Here is a 23,700-nt window from a genome sequence, read left to right on the forward strand (position 1 = left end):
GTCTGGAGCAACCAGACCAGCAGCAGTGATGTCGTCGGGCGTCGTTCAGAAGGCCACAAGCCAGCGGGCTAGTAGCCAAACAACGCGGTGAGCAGCAAAAAGCAGAAGGGCCCCACGCAGATCGTGGAGATGCTGGGAGGCTGCACTTCGGTGCTGGAGCTGCTCAGGGTCGGGGCTTCTCGGACCCCAAAGCACTCACCAGGAAATTACTCGGCGGGCTTGCTGTGCAGAAGTCGTGCAGTCTTGCAGATGGCCGGTCCCTCGAGGTCTCGTCGCACCCACGGTTCTCAGCTGGGCTGTAGAGGTGGGTAGAGGTCAGAGGTGCCAGGGAAGCCGGTTCTCGTCGAGCTGGACAGTCGGATTCCGGAGGAAGGACTTGCAGCAGACCGCAGTGTTCTTTAGATGGTGCCTGCGGATGCAGGGTGACTACTCCTTAGTCACAAGGGAGAAATCTTAGGAAGAAGTCTTGAGTTCCTTTCGTGGAAAGTAGTTTCAGGATTCAAAGATGATCTAATTTGGAAGGGGGCCTGCTCCTACCTTTATCTGGGAAAAGGGGGCTGGCACGCGACTAAGTCCTGCCCTAGGGGTGGGACCAGGAGGGGGGTGGTTACACCCACTTCCTTGGCGGGCTTTTCCCCAGCACAGGGTCTGGAGTGTCCCTGGAACTGGTTCAAGCCAGCCTATGCACAGTGAGCACCGGGGTGCCACGTGCAGTCACCTTCCTCTGAAGCCCTGCCTACCTACAATACACAAAATCCTGTCTGGGACGGTGCTGGCACCGCCCCTGGCAGGAAACCCTTTGTCCTTATCTCCTGCTCTGGGAGGACTCCCAGCAGCAGGAGGGCAGACTTGTGTCTCGGTGGCAGCATCCATTTTGTGGATGCTAAGGCTCTGTCTGACTTTAACCGGGGTTAGGGGTTACATACATGTCGTGTCCCTCTAGAAGGGTGGAATGCTAACCCCGTCGCCAGAATAGGGGAGGGGTTAGTATTCCAATTCGTATGACACCTTACTCGACATGTTTTGATAAAGCGATACCAGAGTTGGCATATAACCGCGAGGATTATAATGCACTTAAGAGTATATGGTATGCGATATCATGGAAACGGCTAAGGGATGGATCCCGAAAGTCGCAGACAGGCTCAGCTCATGCCAGAGCACCATCTCACACGATTCCAAGCACTCTGCCTTTCAGGATTGTTAAGGCCTGCCATAGGAGTGACTGATAGGAGATCTGTGTGTCCATTTAGGGTTAGATATAGGTATACTATATCTAAAGCAAAGGGTGAGTACACCACCTTGCCCCAGCTGTCGTGCAGCCAGTTGTGTCAGTTTAGTTAGTCAGCCCAGGGGTGGCAAAATACATGCTTCAGCCCCTGGGAGACTTCTGAGTACACCTCAGCCCTGGGTACAGAGACTTGGAGAGGGCCCAGTGCCAATTCAGTACCTGAATACAATTTGGATAGAGAGAACAGCTAGGCTGTGGGTCTGATTAGCAGGCCCACAGCCAGGGAAAGTCGTAAACCAGTGCAGCAAAAAGCAAAAATCTGGGTGATCATAGGATTGCAGACCCTACTCTCCTACATGCCCATTTACAGCATTCGAGGACCACGTGTTGTGGTGTGTGGTAGGGCCAGATTGATCCGTACAGAGTTTCTTCGAGGATATCTAATGTTTCCTTGTGGGGTAAGCTGGTATATAAGCTTTCCACGTCTAACCCTATCAGGATGCGATTCGTAGAGTCAAAACTGAGGTCCCTCAGTAGGCATAGTACTGCTTTAGTGTCCTTTAATTAGGTGTTGGTGGATTGTATTATTGGGCGTAGGAACGCATCTGCGAATTTGGCGAGTGGCTCCAAAATGGATCCAATTCCTGAGACAATTGGTCGCCCTGGTAGTTTTTCTAAAGACTTGTGCATCTTGGGGATTGTGTAGAAGAAGGGAACTGTCGGTTTTTTGCTGTTCATCAGATCTCCTTCTTTTTTGGTTATCCAATCCTGGGCAAGCGCTTGCTCCACCATGCTGCAATCCCAATCCTGAGTCTTTCGTTCGGGTCTTCTTTGAGATGTCTGTAGTTCCTTTCATCAGAAAGTAGTCTCAGGCAATCCTGCCGGTAAAATTCTGTGTCCTGTATGACGATTCCGCCGCCTTACTCAGCCGGTTTTATGGTGATGTTTTTGTCGCTGGACAGTATTTTAATGGCTTCATGTTCTTGTCTTGATGTGTTATGAAAGACTCTCATGCTAGTTGGATCCGAATCTCCCACTTCTTTTAAGACTGCCTTTTCGAAGGCCAGTAATTCCACTGGAAGCGTGGCTGAAGGGGGTGTGAAGGTAAGATGGAGATCAGTGTCTCCTTTTTGAGTCTCTATATTTACTTTTTTTTTTTTAAATCACCCTCAATTTTATTTTCCTGATGAATTTGTTTAATTCACAACTCAGTTGGAATTTGTCCAAAGTTGGGGTGGGTACGAAACCCAAGCCCTTTTCCAGGACTGCTAGTTGTATTTCGGTTAGAGGTGAACTGGATAGGTTCACCACTAAACTCGGTTGTTGCTGTTGTTCGGTTGCTCTGGTGGGCCCATGCTCCTTGTGTGACTCCTGGCTGATTCCAGTGGCTGCACCCATTGTACCTGTTGTCCCCTTTTCGTCTTGCCTCTTGGTGGTCCTCTGCCCTGTCCTAAGAAAGGAGTCTGGGGATAATCCGTTTGAGGGGTGGGCTCCCAGTAAGGGTATGGTTGTGGGGGGTATTGTGGTGGTCCATAGAAGAAAGGTGGATTATGGAAAAGGGGTTGGTAAGGTGTCCAACCATAGCCTCCCTGCCCTCCTCTATTCCTCATCCTTCCTCTGAAGTTCTGGCGACCTCTTGGGTTCTTACGTCAGAATCATTTGAGCTGGTGTCTGACCCGTCCGTCTCCGTGTTGTATCCCGGATTCCTCCCTGTTAGTTGGTCATCTCTAATATAGGGGTAGGCCTTCTCGTGGCTGAAGTTTTTCCCATCTTTTGAAAATTTTAGATATTTGGTATCTTTGAGTGATAATTCGAACTGTCATGGTTTTGTTGAGTTCCTCCAGGCGCTTTTTCATTTCTGCTGGTGTTTGGTAGGACTTCAGTTTGACCTCTAAGGTATGTATTTCTTCCTTCATTGCGTGTGAGAGGCGTGTTGCGGTTTTGATGATTAACACAAGCCAGTCTCTCGTGCAAAGCCAAGAGATCAGCAACCAATCTTTTTTGAAGGCCTTATCCTTTTGAAAAATAAATGGCTCATTTCGTACTATCCATCCTCTTGGAGCTGCATTTATTCTGAGGTATTCTGTCATCATGATTCCATGAATAATTGTTTTCACTTGATTCCTTTTGAGCTCTGTCAGCTCATCCCAACATTGTGCCGTCTCATTGCTGTCTCTGTTGGGTGTATCAACAAGAGGGGTCATGGAGGAGATGATTCTTTCTGCTTCCTCATCAGTAAATGTGAGGCCAGTTATTTCTGCCATGATATTGCGTTGTGGTGTCCAGTAAGGCTGAGTGTAAAACGCTATCTTAGAGATTAAAGTCCTGCAGCTTTCGCTGTTAAATACTTCTCAAAAAAGGAGGGAGAAGGAGGATACGGCTAGGTTCAACCTCCTATATCTTTAAAGTACAACACAAAAATCCAAAGGTGATGGATCATAGGTCCCTAGCCAGGGAGATTTGGGTGCGCCTCATAAGGAAAGAAATTTTATTTTCTTGAGTTCCCTCTCTCACCCAGGGTTGCCCCTAGGTGACATGCTTCATCATTGGGGCCATCCCAAGCATCTACTGCTTGGGGCGTGCTACGACTTGCGAGGGATACTTAGGAGCACTGGTTTTGTGAATCTATGTGTAGTGCAGTGTTGTGCTAGTTAAAAATACCTAACTAGTAAGCTAAAGTGCCCCCAACCTCCATAGGATCACATTGGGCCCAATTACCTCTGCACCTGCCTGCCCCAGTGCCGCTGGTGGTGCATTCCCTTCCTTGGTCCGACCCTTGCTCAGTGTAGACCGAGACCCCTGGAGACTGAAATTCAAGACCGTATAATTACCTGTAAGTTACTTATCTATCTTTTTCCCTTAGGATTGCATTGGGGTCTCACTGCATTTTACGAAGTGTGGTCCTGAATACAAAGTATTTTCTTCTGTACTGAAAAGCATGTCTTGCACATGCAAAGTATTGATTGATGCTATACAAACCTATTGCCAGTAAATTGAAGGTATTGCATAAAGGTCTACTTACCTGTAACTGAGTTCAACTTGGTTACTAGAAATAAAAGTAACAAAAGTTATATTTTTTCGCTAACATTGGCCTGGAGTCAGTCATTGAGTGTGTTTCTGCATTTTATGAGTATGTACACCAAATGCATTGACACTACCCTTTGGTAAGCCTAACTGTATTATCTCCTTTAACCTCTGCCATACCTTTGGGGACTCACTGGACTCTGTGCACACTATACCTCTCTTTTGGTATAAAATACACAGAGACCGCTTCCTACACCCAGGAAGTGACGTAAAGTGGCAAAGGTATCCTTGTGGGAACAATGGCTCAATTTTCTAGCAAGTCCTCCCCTCCCACATATGGGAAAATTGCATAAAATAGGCACCCCAGACCCACTCTCCTCAGAAGGAGGACTGCCCTGCCGCTCCCTTGACCCAGCAAAGAGAGTCTGCCCCAAGGAAGGACTGCACCTGCTGACCTCAAGGGACCGGCAAAGAGAACTGTGCCTGGTGAGCTCACTCGTGGAGGAAGAGCTCCACTTTTGCCCAGAATTGAAGGAAGACTGCCACCATAGGCTGTATTGCACCTACTGACCCCAAGAGATTCGCAAAGAAGACTGTCTCTTCAGTGTCCACTCGTGAAAAAGCATCCACTTGTGCCAAGACGTAAGATGTGAGTGCAAGGACTAGGTGGGTAGCCTCCTGTTAAGCACCAGGGACACAACAGCTGAAGGAAACATGCCCTTATGATAGCCCAGCTGCTCAGGATTACCTTCCCATCACTGTACACCAAAGTGCGTGCACAGAGTTCTGACCTGCTCGAGGCGTCTCTAAGTAAGTGGGACTCATGGCCATCGTAAATGGAAGAAAGACACCCGTTGGCAACTGCTGAAGACCGCTGTAACTCTAGACAAGTTGACCAGTGGCACTAGACCTACAGTGGACTCTGCTAGGTCATTGTGTGAGATAGTCATGAGCCTGTAAACGACCCCGGAGGTTCGTGGACTATGGGGTTGCCAAAGGAATACTCCCCACATTTCTTCCTTCACTCCAGCATCCTCTACATCTTCTCAGCATCCTGCATTCCCAGCATCAGGACCCCTTCTTTGCTGGAACCGAGATCCAGGTGAAATCTTCTGAGAGGACCCTGAAATTGCTTGCCCAAAACGTAATAGTCTCTCTAGACCACAGTGGTCCCAAGTCCATTGTGGGCAGTTTGAGAGAAACGTGACACTGACGACAAATATTTATTGGAACTTAAAAAATAATTTACTTAACTTTTAAAAATCATATCTCCAGTCCCCCTGGATAGATTTGTCATTTCTGTGTGTAATTTAATATAAAAATGCACTCTTTTTATTAAGTGGTGTTAGATTTGATTTGTATTGTGTTGTCCCTCTATTTAAATGTTTTGGTATTTCTAAACGCTTTTCACTTGTTCCTTTAACTAAGCGTGACTGCTTTCTGGCACAGCTACCCACGACTGAGCTAATGATTTAGTAAAGAACCTGACTGGACCTGATAGAGATTGTGTCATTATTACATGATGAGGCATCACAACAGCACCACATAATTATTCACTTTTATACACAATGTGATCTGGCATTTCCCTTATGCATGGAGATATTCTTTCGTTAGAAGCGCAAAGAAAATTATCATTATGTAGAACTGGAAATACTAGTAAGTAGTTAATTTTGCAGCCTCAGTAAATGTTCATATTTAAAATATTTTCTTTCCTTAGGATTACTCTATAATTTACTGCATTGTACCCAATCAGTAGTTTGATGATATTGAAACTATAAAAACTGTAATTTTTATATAATGAAAATATTTTACACCTTCTATACTCGCATTGTTTTATGTTTCTCATCTTGTTAGTAATTGCCATTTTAATATTTGTGGCAGGGGATTTATGAGGACAATGAAATCTCTAATAATGCATTAGCCGGGATTTGGGTGAAGAACCATGGAAATCCAATTATCAGACGGAATCACATTCATCATGGACGAGACGTTGGGGTTTTTACATTTGATCATGGCATGGTAAGATTGGGTTGTAAATCTTGCAATATTAGTAAAATCAAATGTTTTAGATATTTAGTCTAGTCATTAGGCACCGTCTTGTCTTATTGTGTAATATTTAGTCTTTATGACTTGTATATTTTTGATACTTGTAACATTTTTTGTCTTCTGGCTTCTTGTATGACACCTAATGGGGTGCATTTGCTTCACCTAATGCTAGCTTGTGCCATCCTTCCTGAATGCCAGTGGAGCTCCCATACTCCATGCATTGACTCATTTCTGAACTACTTTTTACTGCGAAAGTAGGTCAGCCTCTTATCTAAGTTGGTTCAATTAAATAATTCTTTGTGGCCTTTTCTTGTGCAATGGATCTCTGAGATTATTGGACAATTTTCTGCCTAGATACTGTTTAGCGTTGGTGTCCTGAGGCCATAATACCCATTGCACTTAAGTGTGGAAAGTCAACAGACTGCTTCTAGTCATGTTAATCTCTTGGGGAAGGGAGTAACCAGATCAATTCAAGTTGGGCTGAGACACAATATTCCAGTTTCTACTCCGTGCTTTACTTTATAAAAAGAAAATTTCTTTTGTTAACAGGTAAGTAAATGAGTAACAGGAAGCTAAGATAAACAACTACTGTGACTACTTAATAATACCAAACAACATTATATAGTTCCTTACGCTTGGCTAAAAGGTTTTTAACATTAAGCTCCACACCCAATATGATTCGATGAGAGATGTAGACTAGCCTTCATTTGTGACATTAGCCAACATTGACTGCATTAGAGAAATGTAGAAATAAGTTCAATAAAATATACTGATGGATAAATATGCATACATATTCCTCACCTTTTGAATATCCCCATGTACCGGCTTGGACTGGAACATTTTCAATAGCTCTCCCACATCGATAGGGGGCGGTGGCTTCCAAGATGGCTCCGCATGCATCCCCATGTAACTTCAATAGAGCCATAAACCGCCCTGTCTGTTTAATGACCGTTGCCTTTTTTCTGCGCCTTCGACGCGACACGAAGCTCTTCAACTCTCATGTGAACGTTTTTTTCCCCAACATTTTCTTTCAAATAAAGCTTTTTGGTGCAATTTTGAACTATGTCACTGCCGAGGCAGTCTGGATTCAAGCCATGTCTAGATTGTAAGGGTCAAATGTCAATCACTGACCCTCACAAAACCTGTCTTTGGTGCCTGGAATTGGGCCCTGATGTTGACTCATATAGAGCTCGCCAACAAATGAATCCAAAAGCCATAAAAGAAAGACCAGCCGAGCTTCATGTCCAGGGCACAGGATGAAAAACCAAGTAAGACAAAAATCTTGTCCAAGATGTAAATCGACATTGCCTCATTCTTCCGAACCTTCGAAGAAAAAATCAATGAAGCCATAAATCTCGATAGATCTTTCAAAGACAAGTCTCTGACATCACTGAACCCTCACCACTCTCTGATGTTCAAGAAGAAGTCACCCCAGCACTGATTTCGCCAACTCCATGCCGTCTTGCGCCAACAGCTTTGGTGCTGGCAACATCAAGTCCACTACCACCTCCAAGGTATTTGCTAAAGCTTGGGGCATCATTTATTCGCCCCAGGTTGATATCATGTACCCTACTTTTCCAGCTCCGGATCGGATCCCAAGTCGGTTCCTCAATGCTATATTTAGCATCTTCAACAGAGTCATGATGCCATGTCCTTTGCCACACCAGCAAGCACCCTTCTTCCCCTTTATGCCGATGGCCCAGTATCCCTGGACAACTCCGGCGCTCTTGTATCTGACCACACAAAAGACGCTGCCTCAACTAGTTCTTCCTTTACCATAGGAGGGAAACTCTCCACCGGCGCTGCATTCACAAACGCAAGAACTGCAGCGGACACCACCGCTGCCCCATTAGACTCAACCGATGCTGCAATCTTCTCCAAAGACACGGCTGTTGACACTGCTTGGGACTTTACTGATCATAGAGCAGCCTCAAGGTGCATTACCTTTTCATAGATCTCTCAGAGAAGCACCAAGACATTTGGAGGAGGAACGCTTCCTCTTGGAGATGGTTTCTCGGGAAGGTGGCGGTGATGATGGCCAACTTTCAATTGAGCTGGACTTTCAAGGTTTGAAGGAAGCAAGAGGTCTGAACACATCCCACTCTGGGAATTCTTGTCTCGACCTCCAGAGTTCACCTCTTAATCTGTGGTGCAAAAAGGGGCAGAAATGGTAGTTGCCTCTCTCAACCACGAAATTGAAGTTTAACATATTAACAGAGGTTCTACACTCTACATCACATACCTCAGAGTTTTTGCTGTTCTTTAATGAATGAGGCATTGACAGATCCAATCAATAAAGGACAAACCTACAACTGCTACATCTGTATACAGATCGATAGCATGACATTACAATCCAGCTCCTGGAGACCCAGTCTTCTGTCATCACATCCGTCTTCAGAGAGCTTGGCAGTTCAAGCCTCTTAAACATCAACGCTTGCTCCTGATTCCTTTCTATCTGCTGCCTCTGAGGGCATCCAATAAAATGGAGCATTCTGCCAAAAAGATCTTCTCATTGGGTAGCATGGCGTTTAAATGGCGTTTAAATCTTTGAACTTGACCCGCCTCCTCGACAGATATATTCATGCATTACATAAATCAGCACATAAATTAGACCTAAACTGATGAATTAATAAATGGTGGTAGGCGGGTGCATGAAAGTCATACAATCAGGGCTTGACTCTGCTGACCCCGTATCTAGGGCTATGGTCACATCATTATCACCCCCCAACAATCCTTTCTTAGAAACTGTTTTTTTTCACAGAATATACAGAACACTCGAGTATGTGTCATATGTCTGTTCTAAACTTTTTGGATCAAAGGCAGTTTTTGCTTTGGAACATTTTAAGGAGAGTAAAGCCACAGCATGAACATTTGTCCTTCAATCACAGAAAAAAGACTATCAATCAATCAATCAAAGCATTTGTAAAGCGCACTACTCACCCGGATGGTCTCAAGGCGCTGGGGGGAGGGGGTCCGCTACTGCTCGAACAGCCAGGTCTTGAGTTGCTTCCTGAAGGCGAGGTGGTCCTGGGTCAGGCGTAGGTGGGTCGGAAGGGAGTTCCAAGTCTTGGCGGCCAGGTAGGAGAAGGACCTTCCTCCTGTGGTGGCTCTTCGGATGCGAGGGACGGCGGCGAGGGCGTGGCTGGTCGATCGCAGCTGGCGTTTGGGAGCGTAGAAGTTGAGGCGGCTGTTGAGGTATCCTGGGCCTTGGTTGTGTAGGGCTTTGTGTGCGTGGGTGAGGAGCCGGAAGGTGATTCTCTTGTTGACCGGGAGCCAGTGCAGGTCTCTGGTGTCCGGACATGTGGCTGCGGCGGGGGATGTCCAGGATGAGTCGTGCTGAGGCGTTCTGGATCCGCTGGAGTCTCTTCTGGAGTTTGGCGGTGGTACAGGCGTAGAGGGAGTTGCCGTAGTCTAGACGGCTGGTGACGAGGGCCTGGGTGACCGTCTTCCTGGTCTCGGTGGGGATCCATCGGAAGATCTTACGTAACATGCGCAGGATGTTGAAGCACGACGAGGAGACGGCGTTGACTTGTCTGGTCATGGAGAGGGAGGAGTCCAGGATGAAGCCCAGGTTGCGTGCGTGGTCCGTGGGTTTGGGAGCGCTGCCCAGGGCGGGGGGCCACCAGGAGTCGTCCCAGGCGGAGGGTGAAGATCCCAGGATGAGGACTTCCGTCTTGTCAGAGTTCAGTTTCAGGCGACTGTTCATCATCCACTTGGCAACGTCTGTCATCCCTTCGTGTAGGTTGGCTCTGGCGGTGGCGGGGTCGTTGGTGAGGGAGAGGATCAGCTGGGTGTCGTCGGCGTAGGAGATGATGTTGAGGTTGTGCTGGCGTGCGATGGCTGCGAGGGGGCTCATGTAGACGTTGAAGAGTGTTGGGCTGAGCGAGGAGCCTTGAGGAACGCCGCAGATGACTTCGGAGGCCTCCGATCTGAACGGGGGGAGGCGGACTCTCTGTGTCCTTCCGGCGAGGAAGGAGATGATCCACTCCAGTGCCTTCTCCTGGATTCCGATTTTGCTGAGGCGCTGTACTAGGGTACGGTGGCAGACAGTGTCGAAGGCCGCGGAGAGGTCCAGGAGGATGAGGGCCGCTGTTTCTCCGTTGTCGAGCAGGGCTCGGATGTCATCGGTTGCTGCGATCAGGGCGGTCTCGGTGCTGTGGTTGGCCCGGAAGCCAGACTGCGAGGGGTCGAGGGAGCCGTTCGTCTCGAGGAAGGCGGCCAGTTGCTTGTTGACGGTCTTCTCGATGACTTTTGCCGGAAATGGGAGCAGCGAGATGGGGCGGTAGTTCTTGAGGTCGGTGGGGTCGGCTGATGGCTTCTTAAGTAGGGCGCTGAGTTCGGCGTGCTTCCAGCTCTCCGGGAAGGTAGCGGTGACGAAGGAGGTGTTGATGATGTCCTGCAGGTGGGGTGCGATGACCGCGTCGGCCTTGTTGAAGACGTGGTGAGGGCAGGGGTCTGTCGGAGATCCGGAGTGGATGGAGTTCATCGTGTTGACGGTGTCTATGGTGCTGATCGGGGTCCAGGCGCGGAGGGTGGTAGTGGGGGGCGGTGGTTCGGTCGTGGCGTGCGTCGGTTGAGTGCTGAAGCTGTTGTGTATGTCCGCGATCTTGTTGTGGAAGTAGGAGGCGAGGGAGTTGCAGAGGTCTTGCGAAGGGGTGATGTCGTTGTTTCCGGCGTTGGGGTTGGAGAGCTCTTTCACGATGCTGAAGAGTTCTTTGCTGTTGTGTGCGTTGTTGTCCAGTCGTTCCTTGAATGCGGTTTTCTTGGTGGCGCGGATCAGTTGGTGGTGTTTTCGGGTGGCGAGCTTGAGGGCAATCATGTTGTCCGGTGTTGGGTCTCTGCGCCAGGTTTTCTCGAGTGCTCTGCAGTTCTTCTTGGAGCTCTTGAGTTCGTCGTTAAACCATGGTGCTTTCTTGCTGCCGGGTCTGCTCGGCGGGGTCTTCAGAGGGGCGAGGTCGTCTGCGCAGTCGCTGATCCATTTCGTGAGGTTGGTGGCCGCTTGGCTGGGGTTCGTTGTGCTGGTGGGAGGGTTCTTGCTCAGGGAAGTAGCGAGCTGGTCTGCAGTGATCTTGTTCCAGCTTCTGCGGGGAACCTGTTGACTACTAACCATTTTAAAGATTCAGAGGCTTCAGTAGTGGGTTCTCATTTCGGAAGTGTCACCAATATTTGACACATTAACCACAACAGTCATCAAGTGGAGGCGATAGGCCATCTCTAAAGCTATCCTAGGTGCTTCCTGCATTGTTATTTTTTTTCTAAGTTGTTGAAGCCTATCTCTTATTTCCCCACTTCCCCGATGTAAGTGTTGATTTGAAGCGCTTTCAGTTTGAAGGCGTTATTTTCCTGTTGCTGTCTGCCATTGTCAAGTGCTACCAATATGCATATGGCAAAGCATTAGATATTGACTTTGCCAACACTACCCACAACTATCGTAAGACTCAGCATTTTGTCAATAGGCATTACAGAGAGAGATCACGCTTGACGTTGCTGTCCAATTCAGGGGATGATGCGTATACGGCAGAGTACTAATGTTATAAACTTCACTACACCCAGGTGGAAAAGTATTGATCTACAGGCATGCCAGCCCTTTAGTAGCATCCAAATTGGTACCAATTCAAATATCTCCCTATTTTCTCCTTTACGGAAAACTCTACTTGGCCTATCGTTCACTCGGTCACTGTTGCAGGCTTACTAGTGAATTTGGGCTTACCCTTAGAAAGAAGACAATGACTATTCACACAGAAGGAAGAGTCAGGGACAGAAGAATCAACGAAAATAAAGTTGGCACGTCTATTGTGGTGAAAAATTATTTGGTTCTGTTTAACACTTTAAACCTTATAATAACTTTTTTCTTCTGTGATTGGACAAGAAATAAAGGTGTCAGATTATAATCAGACATGTTTGCCATCCATCTCTAGGTCTGATTGAGTGGTCATGGTGACTTGATTGGACAAGAAATAAAGGTGTCAGATTATAATCAGACATGCTTGCCATCCATCTCTAGGTCGGATTGAGTGGTCATGGTGAAACCCCTAACGAGTCTTTTATCCCATACAAGGATTACCAAAAGATAAAGAGTTGGGCAGCAACCTCAAACTGTGGTTATCAAGTTCATAAAATAAGTATCTGTGGTTCTCTTGTAGGGGTTTTCTATGTATAGTCATAAGCACTTGAATAGTCCTGCCCACATGCTGGGACCCTGGAGCACTTCTTTAGATGTATCTTCTTAAGTGGATATTTTTCGCCTATCTTCAGGAAGGCCTGCAAAGACACTTAAGAGATAGAAAAGACAATAATGGAGTCTAACTAAATAGGCTTCAATTGCCACAACTTCATCTTGAAGTAATAAAGATAGCCAGTATACTTATGTATTGTGCAATTTTTTATGATGTTTAACACACAGAAAACTCTTCTTAACAAAACTCCTTTTTTTTAGGTCTCGCTAGCGAACGCAGCGCATGCGCTGCTTCGCTAGCGAGACTATTGTTGTTGCTTTGGTGCTGGAAGGGAGACAGGAGGTGGCACGGTCGGACAGATGTGCACGCGTACAGACAGTCGATGCGCACGCGTGCACATCTCCTGTCCCCGGAGGCTGCCAGCACGCGCATCGCCCCCCCTCCGCCCCCCCCCTGTCGGCTCCACAATGTTTTAAACTTGTATGAACTTTACTGGAGTTTCCCAGACAAATTATCTTCGAGGTTGTCTAGGAATTTTAAGTTTTTCGCGACCGCTGATCAGGTTCTGACGGATGAGTGAGTGCTGGCAGCTAGGGGAAGTTATTCACCACCTACACTTCTGTTTTTCATTGCACGCCCTGCGCTTGACGGACAGCCGAGTACACAGCAGAGTGCCAATATTTGGTTGTACTCCGTGCCGGGCATACTATCATGTTTCTGGCTGGTGTCAGGCAGTGCGTGCATGCTATATGAATGCCAATTTTTGGGGTGCTGTGGGTGCAGTGCCAGAATGTTCGTCTGCATTGGGTAGTGCAGTGCCAGGGTGTTGGTATGTGTTGTCAATGGGAAGCGATGTTAAAATCCTGACAGGAAAAGCAGAGTGCCAGCTTGCCTCCTTACAGTCGGATGCAGTGGCATGTAAGTAGGTGCACTGCAGGTGTTCAGGTAAATAGAAAGTGCCGATAACAGATTGCCGATGTCCTGGAGTGCTGTGGCAGAGTGCAGGCATCCGGTATCCGGTTTTGAACTGAATGTTGTGCATTTATGATGACCTACTCTAAAAAATTATTTTTTTCGAAATTCGTGACAAAGGCCCCTATTGTTTGTGCTGGTCAGTAGCACGTTGGCTTTGTGCTGCGGGCTTCAACGATGCCTCTTTATTTGATCTAGGTCCTAGTGAATAAATATCTGAGAAAATAGGTGAACTTGGCTTATTACCTCACAGAGCTTTCCTGTTTTCCCTGAGCTCAGCAGCAATGATCTTTATCAGTGTGGTGCCAGTGAATGGTCCAGGTATATGTATATACGGCTCATTTACTGAGATCACTCCCCAAGGTGCCTTAGTGTTGCTTGACCAAGTAAGGCACCTCCTGTTGAAATATGTCCCTTCAGCCGCCACATGAAGCAATAATAGAAACTGTGCATTGTCAAGACTTGCTTTGTCTGAAGAGAATCTATGCATTAGCAAGTGCTGCTAACCATTTCAACAACCCCCTTAACCCCTTCGACGCTCATGACGAGCCCAGCTCGTCATGGAGTTTCCATTGACTTCAATGGAAATTACATTCAAAGCCATAAAACACCTTAGCATCCAAGTGGTTAAACCTTTTCATGGTGGACCCAGGGGACCTTGAAGACTTTTTGTTGAAGCCGTTCAAGATACCATTTAGACAGTTGCACTTGCCTACTGCTAGAATCAAGAGACTGGTTTTCTGTTAACCCAAGGTTCGAGGCATGTGGGCTGCTGAATTCATATCTGTGCATAGATCGCCGCCTAGTGTTGGGTCCGGATGATTGCACCTTGTTGTCCTGGAAGAGTCTTCGAAGTATCACGAGATAGGTGGCTCCTCCCTTGGACAATAGTGCGCATGAGCATCTTCTCCATCTTCAGATTTGTTTTTTTCCGCCATTGGGTTCGGATGTTTTTCCTACACTCCAACTTCGGAATCAAAACTAAACTTTTCTAGAGGCCAAAAGGACTTTGACGGTATTGTTCTCGCTCGGTACTTCTTGACTCGATCACGCTTTCCATCTCGACTCGGGCCGTTGGGCCTTTTCGACGCCACGTGGGCCTGCTGTCGATGGAAAGGAGCCCATTAAAAAGGTGCCCACAATACCACTCCCAAGTTCCCGCATACTGACAGACACACAGTATGCAACAAGTGCCTATCACCAGACCACAAGGAAGAAACCTGCCCAGCCTGTGCCCAAATCCGTTCGAAGAAAACCATCCGGATTCGACGGGCCGCTAGGCAAGAGATGCAGCGACAGGCACCGGAACCAGACAACATCTTTGAGGATGAACAGGAACTTCCAGAAGGAGAAGATTCGGATCTAGAGATCGTCATCGTCGAGGACCATTCGGACTCCGATGACGAAATCCCACCGGGGCAAATCGTGAGTACATTGCCCCCGTCACCAATTACCCAGTTACAGAAGGCTCCGATCGAGGCATCGCCTAAAGGCCTTGGCCAAGATCCTAAATATCATTCAGCAGCCCCGCCGTCCGGTTCGGCTCCGAAACCAAAGACTAAGCCTTCAGACCCCCCAGGTCCAAGTAACGTTATCCCTAAAAAGGTTCGGGAACCCAAAAAGGTCGTCGACCCGAAGGGCGTCGAACCGAAGAAGGCCGTACAGCCTAAGGGCGTCGACCCGAAGAAGGCCGTCGAGCCAAAAAGCGCAGAACCAAAGAAGGCCGTCGAGCCAAAGAAGGCCGCCTAACCAAGGGGCGCCGACCCGAAGCAGGCCGTCGACCCAAAGAAGGCCTCTGCCCCGAAAGTCGTCGGACCGAAGAAGGTCGCCGACACAGAGGGCGTCGTACCGAAGCCTGTGGCCCAACAGAAGAAGGTGTTCGAGCCAAACAAGGAACCCGACCCAAAGACAAGTGCTCCTAAAAAATCGGTTGATCCGAGAAAAACCGTCGACTCGACTAAAGACAGTACACCTAAAAAACCTCTCGAGCACAGAAAGCACATCGAACCTAAAGATCCGGTCGATCCGCAATCATTCGTCGACCCGGACAAACAAACCGAGCCGAGGAAGAGCAATAAGGCACCGAAAGTCGTCGAACCAAAAAAGGTTGTCGACCCAAAGGCAGCGGTCGATCCAAGAAAGACTGAGCCAAAAAAGTCAGAGACAGCCACGGACGGTGGAAGAAGAACTCTTCCATCCAGAGCCATCAGAGGATCAGGCAAAGATATATATAAACCCTGACACTGGTAAAGTCACAATCCTACACAGGAAAAAGAGGCCATTGGACACGGACTCTCATTCCCCCATTCCTAGAAAGAAAAAGGACTTTGGGACTTCTCCCTCTAGACCCTTCATTCCTTTCTATCCCACTATGCCTACTACGCCTTATGCTCCTTACTCTCCTACGCACTCTGGGGACAATGAGGGCGACACAGGGGAAGACCCTCAATATGATTTTAACTATCCAGAGGATCCTAACCCTCAAAATGAACCATGGGTAGAGCCTACTGATCCATATGACACGCATCCCATCCCTGACACGTCCTCCTATCCAACAAAGCCGTCCCCTACTGACGACACCATTGTCTTCAACCAGCTAATAGATAGGGCAGCGCAGTACCACAACGTAGACATGCACAATGAACCTATAGAAGAAGACTTTTTATTTGACACATTCCCTACTTCAGAGAAAAATGTCAGGACACTTCCAATGTTGAAAGGGGTGCTAAAACACGCGCCAGATATATTTAAAGATACAGCCAGGGCACGTGTAATCAATCCCAGGATTGAAAAGAAATATAAGGCGGCCCCTACAGACCCTACTTATATCAGAGGTCAGTTGCCGTTAGATTCACTAGAAGTGGCTAATGCACGCAAACGGGCCAACTCACAGACAACAGGAAAATTGCAAACACACAATCTCTACTAGCTCGTTGCGACAGAGCACACTTTGACCAGCTTGAAAGTTTGATGCAACACCTTCCTGAACCTTTCAAAGAACAAGCTAACGACCTTATACAGGAGGGGAAATGTATTACAAACGCCTCCATTAAATGTGCGCTTGACGCAGCTGACACTGCAGACAGGTCCATTAACACTAGCGTCTTATTACGAAGACACGCATGGCTACGCATTTCTGGCTTTAAGAACGAGGTGCAATCCACCATTCTTAACCAACCAGTCAATCAAGACTTCCCTTTCGGCCCTGCAGTCGACACCATTTTAGGCAAAATGAAAAAGGATACAGAAACCGCAAAATCAATGGGTGCATTGCAGTTTCAACAACACAGAGGTTCCTTTCAACGCTCCTCATACAGAGCAGCTACACGAGGCAATACTTCACAAACCCCATCTACATACAAAAGCAACACCCAGGGTTCCTTCAACAAGAACTCCAACGAAGGAGGCTATAGGGGTAACAATAATAAGGGAAGAGGACGTGGAGGCAATAACGCCAGAGCCTCCACTGCCACAAAACAGTGACTTCATCACACTACCTCCAGACCACCTAACACCAGTCGGAGGCAGGATTCAACAATTCCTACCTGTCTGGAACTCCATTACCACAGACAGGTGGGTGAGACAAATTATCCAGTATGGTTATTGCCTAGAACTCACTTCTACTCCACCAAACATACCACCCAGACACCGCCCTATGTCCAAAGAACACATCACCCTGCTACAACAAGAGGTGAAATGCATGCTGGAAAAGGGGGCCATAGAGCCAGTCCCTTTCCAACACCAAGGGACAGGAGTATACTCACTGTACTTCCTTATTCCCAAGAAGGACGGTTCACTCAGACCAATATTGGACCTCAGACCCCTAAATCAATACATACTCTCGGAGCACTTCCATATGATCACACTACAGCAAGTGCTCCCGCTGCTCCAGCAAGGAGACTTCCTAGCTACATTGGACCTCAAGGATGCGTATTTTCACATACCCATCCATCCAGCTCACAGGAAATATCTCAGGTTCACAATAGGTCAACACTACCAATTCAAGGTTCTCCCCTTCGGGGTAACCACGGCTCCAAGAGAGTTTACAAAAATGCTTAGCGACAGTAGCTGCACATCTCAGGAGGCAACACATCCACGTGTTCCCATACCTAGACGATTGGGTAATACAAGCAAAATCCTACGAACAGTGTGCAAGAGACACGTCTCAAACACTTCAGCTGCTACACAGCCTAGGTTTTTCAATAAACTACCCAAAATGGCATCTACAACCATCCCACACACAACAATATCTGGGAGCTACTATAGATACCTCAGTGGCAAAGGCATATCCAAACACAGCGAGGATAGCCAGCATGCAGATACTCATTCGCAAATTTCTGCCACAACACTCTTTGCCAGCTCGAGTCTTCATGCAGCTCATAGGCATGATGGCGTCCTGCATATTCATTGTCCCCCATGCCCGACTACAAATGCGTCCATTGCAAGAATGTCTAGCACGGCAGTGGAACCAAGCTCAAGGACAACTAAAAGACCTAGTGTTGGTAGACAGCCGCGCTTACAATTCTCTGCAGTGGTGGAACCCACTAAACCTTTCCAAGGGGCGACTGTTCGAAGAGCAAGTTCCACAACTAGTACTAACAACGGACGCATCACTAACAGGTTGGGGAGCCCACCTACTTCAATACACAGTACAAGGGCTCTGGAAAATCAAACAAAAGAAACTGCATATCAACCAACTAGAGTTGCTAGCAATATTCCTAGCTCTAAAAGCATTCCAAAGATACCTGTACATCAAGACTGTGTTGATCCGGATGGACAACATGACAGCCATGTACTATATCCAAAAACCGGGAGGAACGCACTCCCCACAGCTTGGCACACCCCTTGGCACAGAGCATATGGAAGTGGGCAATTCCAAAAGACATCTTTCTCCTGGCAGAACACCTCCCGGGGAAAGACAATCAAATAGCGGATCTGCTCAGCAGACACAGCCAACAACTACACGAATGGGAGATTCACCCCCGTGTTCTCCAACCATTCTTCGATCACTGGGGGCATCCAGAGATAGACCTGTTTGCCACAAACAAAAACTCAAAATGCCAGTACTTTGCCGCCAGGTTCCCACATCCGTTGTCACAGGGCAATGCGATATGGATGAACTGGTCAGGCAGATTTGCGTACGCTTTTCCCCCAGCACCACTGATTCCGCTGGTGGCACGCAAACTGCGGCAACAGTCACTCACACTGATCCTAGTTGCTCCCACATGAGTGAGACAGCCATGGTACACAACGTTCCTGGAGCTCTCAGTAGTTCCTCATCAAAGGCTGCGCCTCGCTCCCCATCTTCTAACTCAGAACCATGGAGAAATCAGACACCCAGATCCCAATCAGATGAACCTAGCGATCTGGCTCCTGAAATCTTAGAATTTGGATACCTTAACTTGCCTCCAAACTGCATGAACATCATTAAGGAGGCAAGACGACCAACTACTAGAGCATGTTATGCAGCTAAATGGAAAAGATTTGTTATTTACTGCAACAATAATCAAATCAACCCATTAGATGCTTCCATTCAGAACATCATATGTTACCTACTGAATCTTCATAGATGCAACCTAGTATACTCTCCAATAAGACTACACCTTGCTGCTATAGCAGCATACCTTCAAAACAGGCAACACCTTTCACTGTTTAGAGTACCAGCAATCAAGGCTTTTATGGAGGGTCTTAAAAGGGTGATTCCTCCAAGGCACCCACCTTCCCCAGTCTGGAACCTAAACATAGTACTTACCAGACTTATGGGACCTCCTTTCGAACCTCTACATTCCTGCGAATTGCAATTTCTAACATGAAAGGTGGCATTCTTGATTGCCATTACCTCACTCAGGCAAGTTAGCGAGCTACAAGCACTAACAATTCAAGAACCCTTCATGCAAATACATGCTAACAGTGCAGTTCTTAAAACAAACCCTAAGTTTATGCCAAAGGTCGTATCCAGTTTCCATATTAATCAATCAATAGAACTGCCAGTGTTCTTCCAAAATCCACAGTCCGTAGCGGAAAGAGCCCTACACACACTGGATGTAAAGAGAGCTCTGCTTTATTATGTGGACAGAACGAAATCATTTAGAAAAACAAAGCAATTATTTGTTGCTTTTTCACCACAACATAAAGGGAATCCCATATCAAAGTCAGGAATAGCAAGATGGATAGTTAAATGCATTCAGATATGTTATCAAAAGGCTAAACACACTTTAACTGTACCCCCAAGAGCACACTCTACGCGAAAAATGGGGGCATCCATTTCTTTCCTAGGAAATATTTCTCTTGAAGACATATGTAGAGCAGCCACATGGACTACCATACACACCTTCACAAAACACTACTGTGTAGACGTGCAAGCAAAGCAGCAAGCTGCTGTAGGCCAGGCTGTCCGCAAAACTCTCTTTCAAACTGCTGCTGCTGGCACAGGTAACCACCGCTAGAGGAGATACTGCTATACAGTCTATGCACATATATGAATTCAGCAGCCGTACAAAAGGGGGTGGTGATGGACGGAGCATCAGAACCAATCAAACACTCACACCCAGTCAAAAGATCTGGGTTTGATCCATCACCGTTCTTTAGCCCACTTTGCCACCCCAGTTCAGACATGGCTATATGCAAATCAGTGTGACCCTGTGCCTCATGGGACAGTCCAGCCCGAACTGCCAAGCCATGCCTTCCCTGGACCGGAAACAAGCTTCCGAGGACCGGTTTCTGGCATTCCAGCCGTCTTCAGCCCGGCTTGCTTGAATCCAGTGGCAAAGTGAGCATGGGACTCACGTCTGAGCATACCCTGCCACACTTATGGCGGCCAAAAGCGGTACAAAAGGGTGAGGTGATGGACGGAGTATCAGAACCAATCAAACACTCACACCCAGTCAAAAGATCTGGGTTTGATCCATCACCGTTCTTTAGCCCTCTCTGCCACCCCAGTTCAGACATGGCTATATGCAAATCAGTCTGACCCTGTGCCTCATGGGAACAGTCCAGCCCGAACTGCAAAGCCATGCCGAACATCCAATAGACCTCTCTCCTTTTCCATACTTCTTAACTCAAACTGCCTGTGGTAATACGTATTTTCTCAAGAATAAGCCATCTTATTTCTTGGGTGGTATGCTGTGCCTGCATAAAATGCTTAACTAGTAGGGCATTCATTTTCTTGGTTCGGAAGGCTGACCTGTGCTCTGGAAGTCTTGTTGTCATGGAACAGGAGGTTTCCCCCACATATCCTTGATCCTTTTTGAACCTCAAGTAGATGAGTCACTTGAGAAAATACAGTGAAGTGACAAAATCAGTGGGAGCTCTACAGTCACCATTTAATAGTGGCTCCTTTCACCACTCGTTTTATAGAGGAGGATCCAAAGATAACTACTCAGATCCCAATGTGTCCTCCTACAGGTCAAACACACAACCCTCGCCATCAAGAGGTTTCTATAAAGGTGGGTACAGAGGAAATAACTTCAAAGGCAGAGGTAAAGGCACACCAACACGTACCTCTCCATCTCCCAACAAACAGTGACTTGCCTACAAATCCCCGAGACCATTTTACACCTGTCGGGTAACTACAACAAATCTTTCCCGTTTGGCAATTAATAACATCAGACAAATGGGTATTAGACATTATCCAACATGGTTATTTCCTGGAGCTTACCAGCAATCCTCCCAATATTCCAAGTCACGCTCACAAACACTTGCTGCTACAGCTCCTCAAACAAGAAGTACAAGCTCTTCTAACAAAAGAAGCTTTTGAACCAGTTCCATTACAACACCAAGGATCAGGAGTTTACTCCATTTACTTCTAATCCCCACGGAGGACAGGTCTTTACGACAAATCTTTGATCTCCGTTTTAAACCTATACATACTGTCAGGACATTTCCATATGGTTACCCTTCAACAAGTACTTCCACTTCTACAACAAGGCAACTTTGTCAACACTAGACTTAAAGGACGCATGCTTTCATATTCCTATCCACCCAGAACATCGCAAGTATCTCAGATTTGTGGAAGCAGGAAATCACTATCAATTCAAATGTACTACCATTCACAGTGACTACTCCACCCAGAGTATTCATAAAATGTCAAGCAGTCGAAGCAGCTCATCTAAGAAGACAACAAATTAATTTCTTCCCATATCCGGACGATTGGCTCATCAAAGCCAACGCACAGCAAAAGTGTTTGCAACATACTCAATCTACCATAAACCTTCTCCATCAAATGGAATTTACAGTCAATGCACAAAAGTCCCATCTTCAACACTCACAAATGCAACCATTTCTGGGAGCAATGGTAAATACTCACACAGGTCTAGTTTCTCCCAATGCAGACAGAATTCCAAACTTTCAAACTTTATTATTACAGTTTCAAAACAACCAATACCTAAAGTCAAAACTTTCATGTAACTATTAGGGATGATGGCGTCATGCATTGCAATAGTACCTTAAGCAAGATTACGCATTTCCTCTACAGGAATGCTTAGCACGTCAGTGGAATCAAACACAGGATCAATAAACAGATCTAGTTTTGGTAGTCCGCTGCACTCATCGCTCTCTGCGGTGCTGGAACACACAATCAAAAGGGCGGCCCTTAATTGACCCGATCCACAGGTCGTAGTAACAGCAGATGCATCTCTGACAGGTTGGGGTGCCCATCTCCAGCATCTAACAGTTTGGGGTTTGAAAACAGACCTAGGAATCGCACACGCTCGTGCGTGTGTGCTTTTCCTTATGGGCCACACTATTGGCCTTTGCGTGTGTCTTTTTTATCAAAGACAGCATGCAATTGGCCAAAGGCGGCGGCCTATTGGTGTCTGTTACGCTCACCACTGCCATGTGGTTTCAATTATCGTGCCCAGACACGGGCGTGATAATTGAAACCACGTGGCTTGCTGTGGCGCGCGCGCACCACTCTCGGGCTTATTCTTTTTTAGATCCATTTCACAGGGAAGCAACTAAATGAAAGAAGGAAAGAGGTGGGTTGCTCGTGCGCACCACTCGTTCCATTTTCATGCTATTCGTCCGGTTTGGGATTTTGAATCGGCTCCTCGTATTTTCTTTCGAAGGAGAAAAAGGAAATGGGAGGTTCTTTTCCTTTGGTCATGCTCTGCCCACTTGTCCCGGCTTCCCTCTACCTCCACTAATTTTCCTCGCATTAGCCCGAGAGATGTCCCGAATAGTTTGTGCTGTCCACCTTCCCGGCTGTTTTCTACATTAACCACGCCTCTGCTTTATACCACCGCCTTCTTGTTGTTTTTCCACGCCCTTTCTACCTTATAAGTCTATCTCCTTTCGTTACTGCGCCGCATTCCGGTTAGGCTGGTCACATTTCATAGAGCCCTCCTCTCCCTACTCTGTCTCATGTAAAGCGCTCCAATACCTTCGGGTCGAGTTCGCGCTATATAAATCTGAAAGAAAAAAAAAGCACTCAAATCCGAACCTGTCGCCCCTTCGTTCTGACAGTCCTGTCGATGCCAAGCCGGGCGCTGCTGCCCCCTCCACGGCCCGCCCTCGCACTGAGTGCGGATAGAAGCAGGACCCTCGCTGCACCAGCAGGAGAGAGGCTTATCTCACTGGGAAGTTTCAAACTGAGCAAACATTCAGGGCAGGAAGTGCCAGAGATACAGGGATAAGAGCAGTCACACCGCAGTTTCCATGAACTCAGCCTATGTCGGGCACCACAAATGCGTGGCTGGCTGCCGCCTCCCTACAGCTCTATGAGGCCCATGTCAAGGCGATATTTCATTGCAGCTTTTGCATGGTGGGTCATCGGTCATCACTCCTAAAGACACCCCTCATGTATATATGTAATATATTCGTCGTGCATCGAGGCACTTTACTCCTCAAATACACACGTCATGTGTCGACGTTCGAAAGGCTTCTAAGCGCTTTAATCCTCAGCTATTTACAATGTATCTACAAAGTTTTCAAAGGCTGCCCTCCTCCGATATATGCACCCTGTATTTACAAATCTTCCAGCTATTATACTGTGCTCCATATGTACACATTGTGTAAATGCATGGCTTCCAAGCACTATTCTCCTCAAATATACGTCTAATATAATAACAAGACTTCCAAGCGATATATTCCTTCGCTTTACGTTTACAATGTTGCCTTGCTTCTGGGCACTATTCTCGCCTGTATCCACATAATGTATTCACCAGTCAGATATCCAAACCTATACTCCAAATATGTGTACATTCGGTATTCATATGGTTTCGAAGCGCTGAACGCCTTGAGTACGGTGTTCACTAG

The 23,700-nt window shown here is 47.1% G+C and overlaps 1 protein-coding gene across 2 annotated transcripts in view; it reads left to right on the forward strand.

Annotated features, from left to right (window-relative positions):
* The window catches only part of FBXO11 (F-box protein 11), a 501,351-nt gene that overhangs the window by 209,448 nt on the left and 268,203 nt on the right, over positions 1-23,700 (forward strand). For both annotated transcript variants that reach the window (XM_078649648.1, XM_078649649.1), the window contains exon 11: positions 6,134-6,271. In XM_078649648.1, the coding sequence (XP_078505774.1) occupies positions 6,134-6,271 (138 nt within the window). The remainder of the gene's footprint in view (positions 1-6,133; positions 6,272-23,700) is intronic.

Source organism: Lissotriton helveticus, chromosome 6 (assembly GCF_964261635.1).
Source record: "Lissotriton helveticus chromosome 6, aLisHel1.1, whole genome shotgun sequence".
NCBI lineage: Eukaryota > Metazoa > Chordata > Amphibia > Caudata > Salamandridae > Lissotriton > Lissotriton helveticus.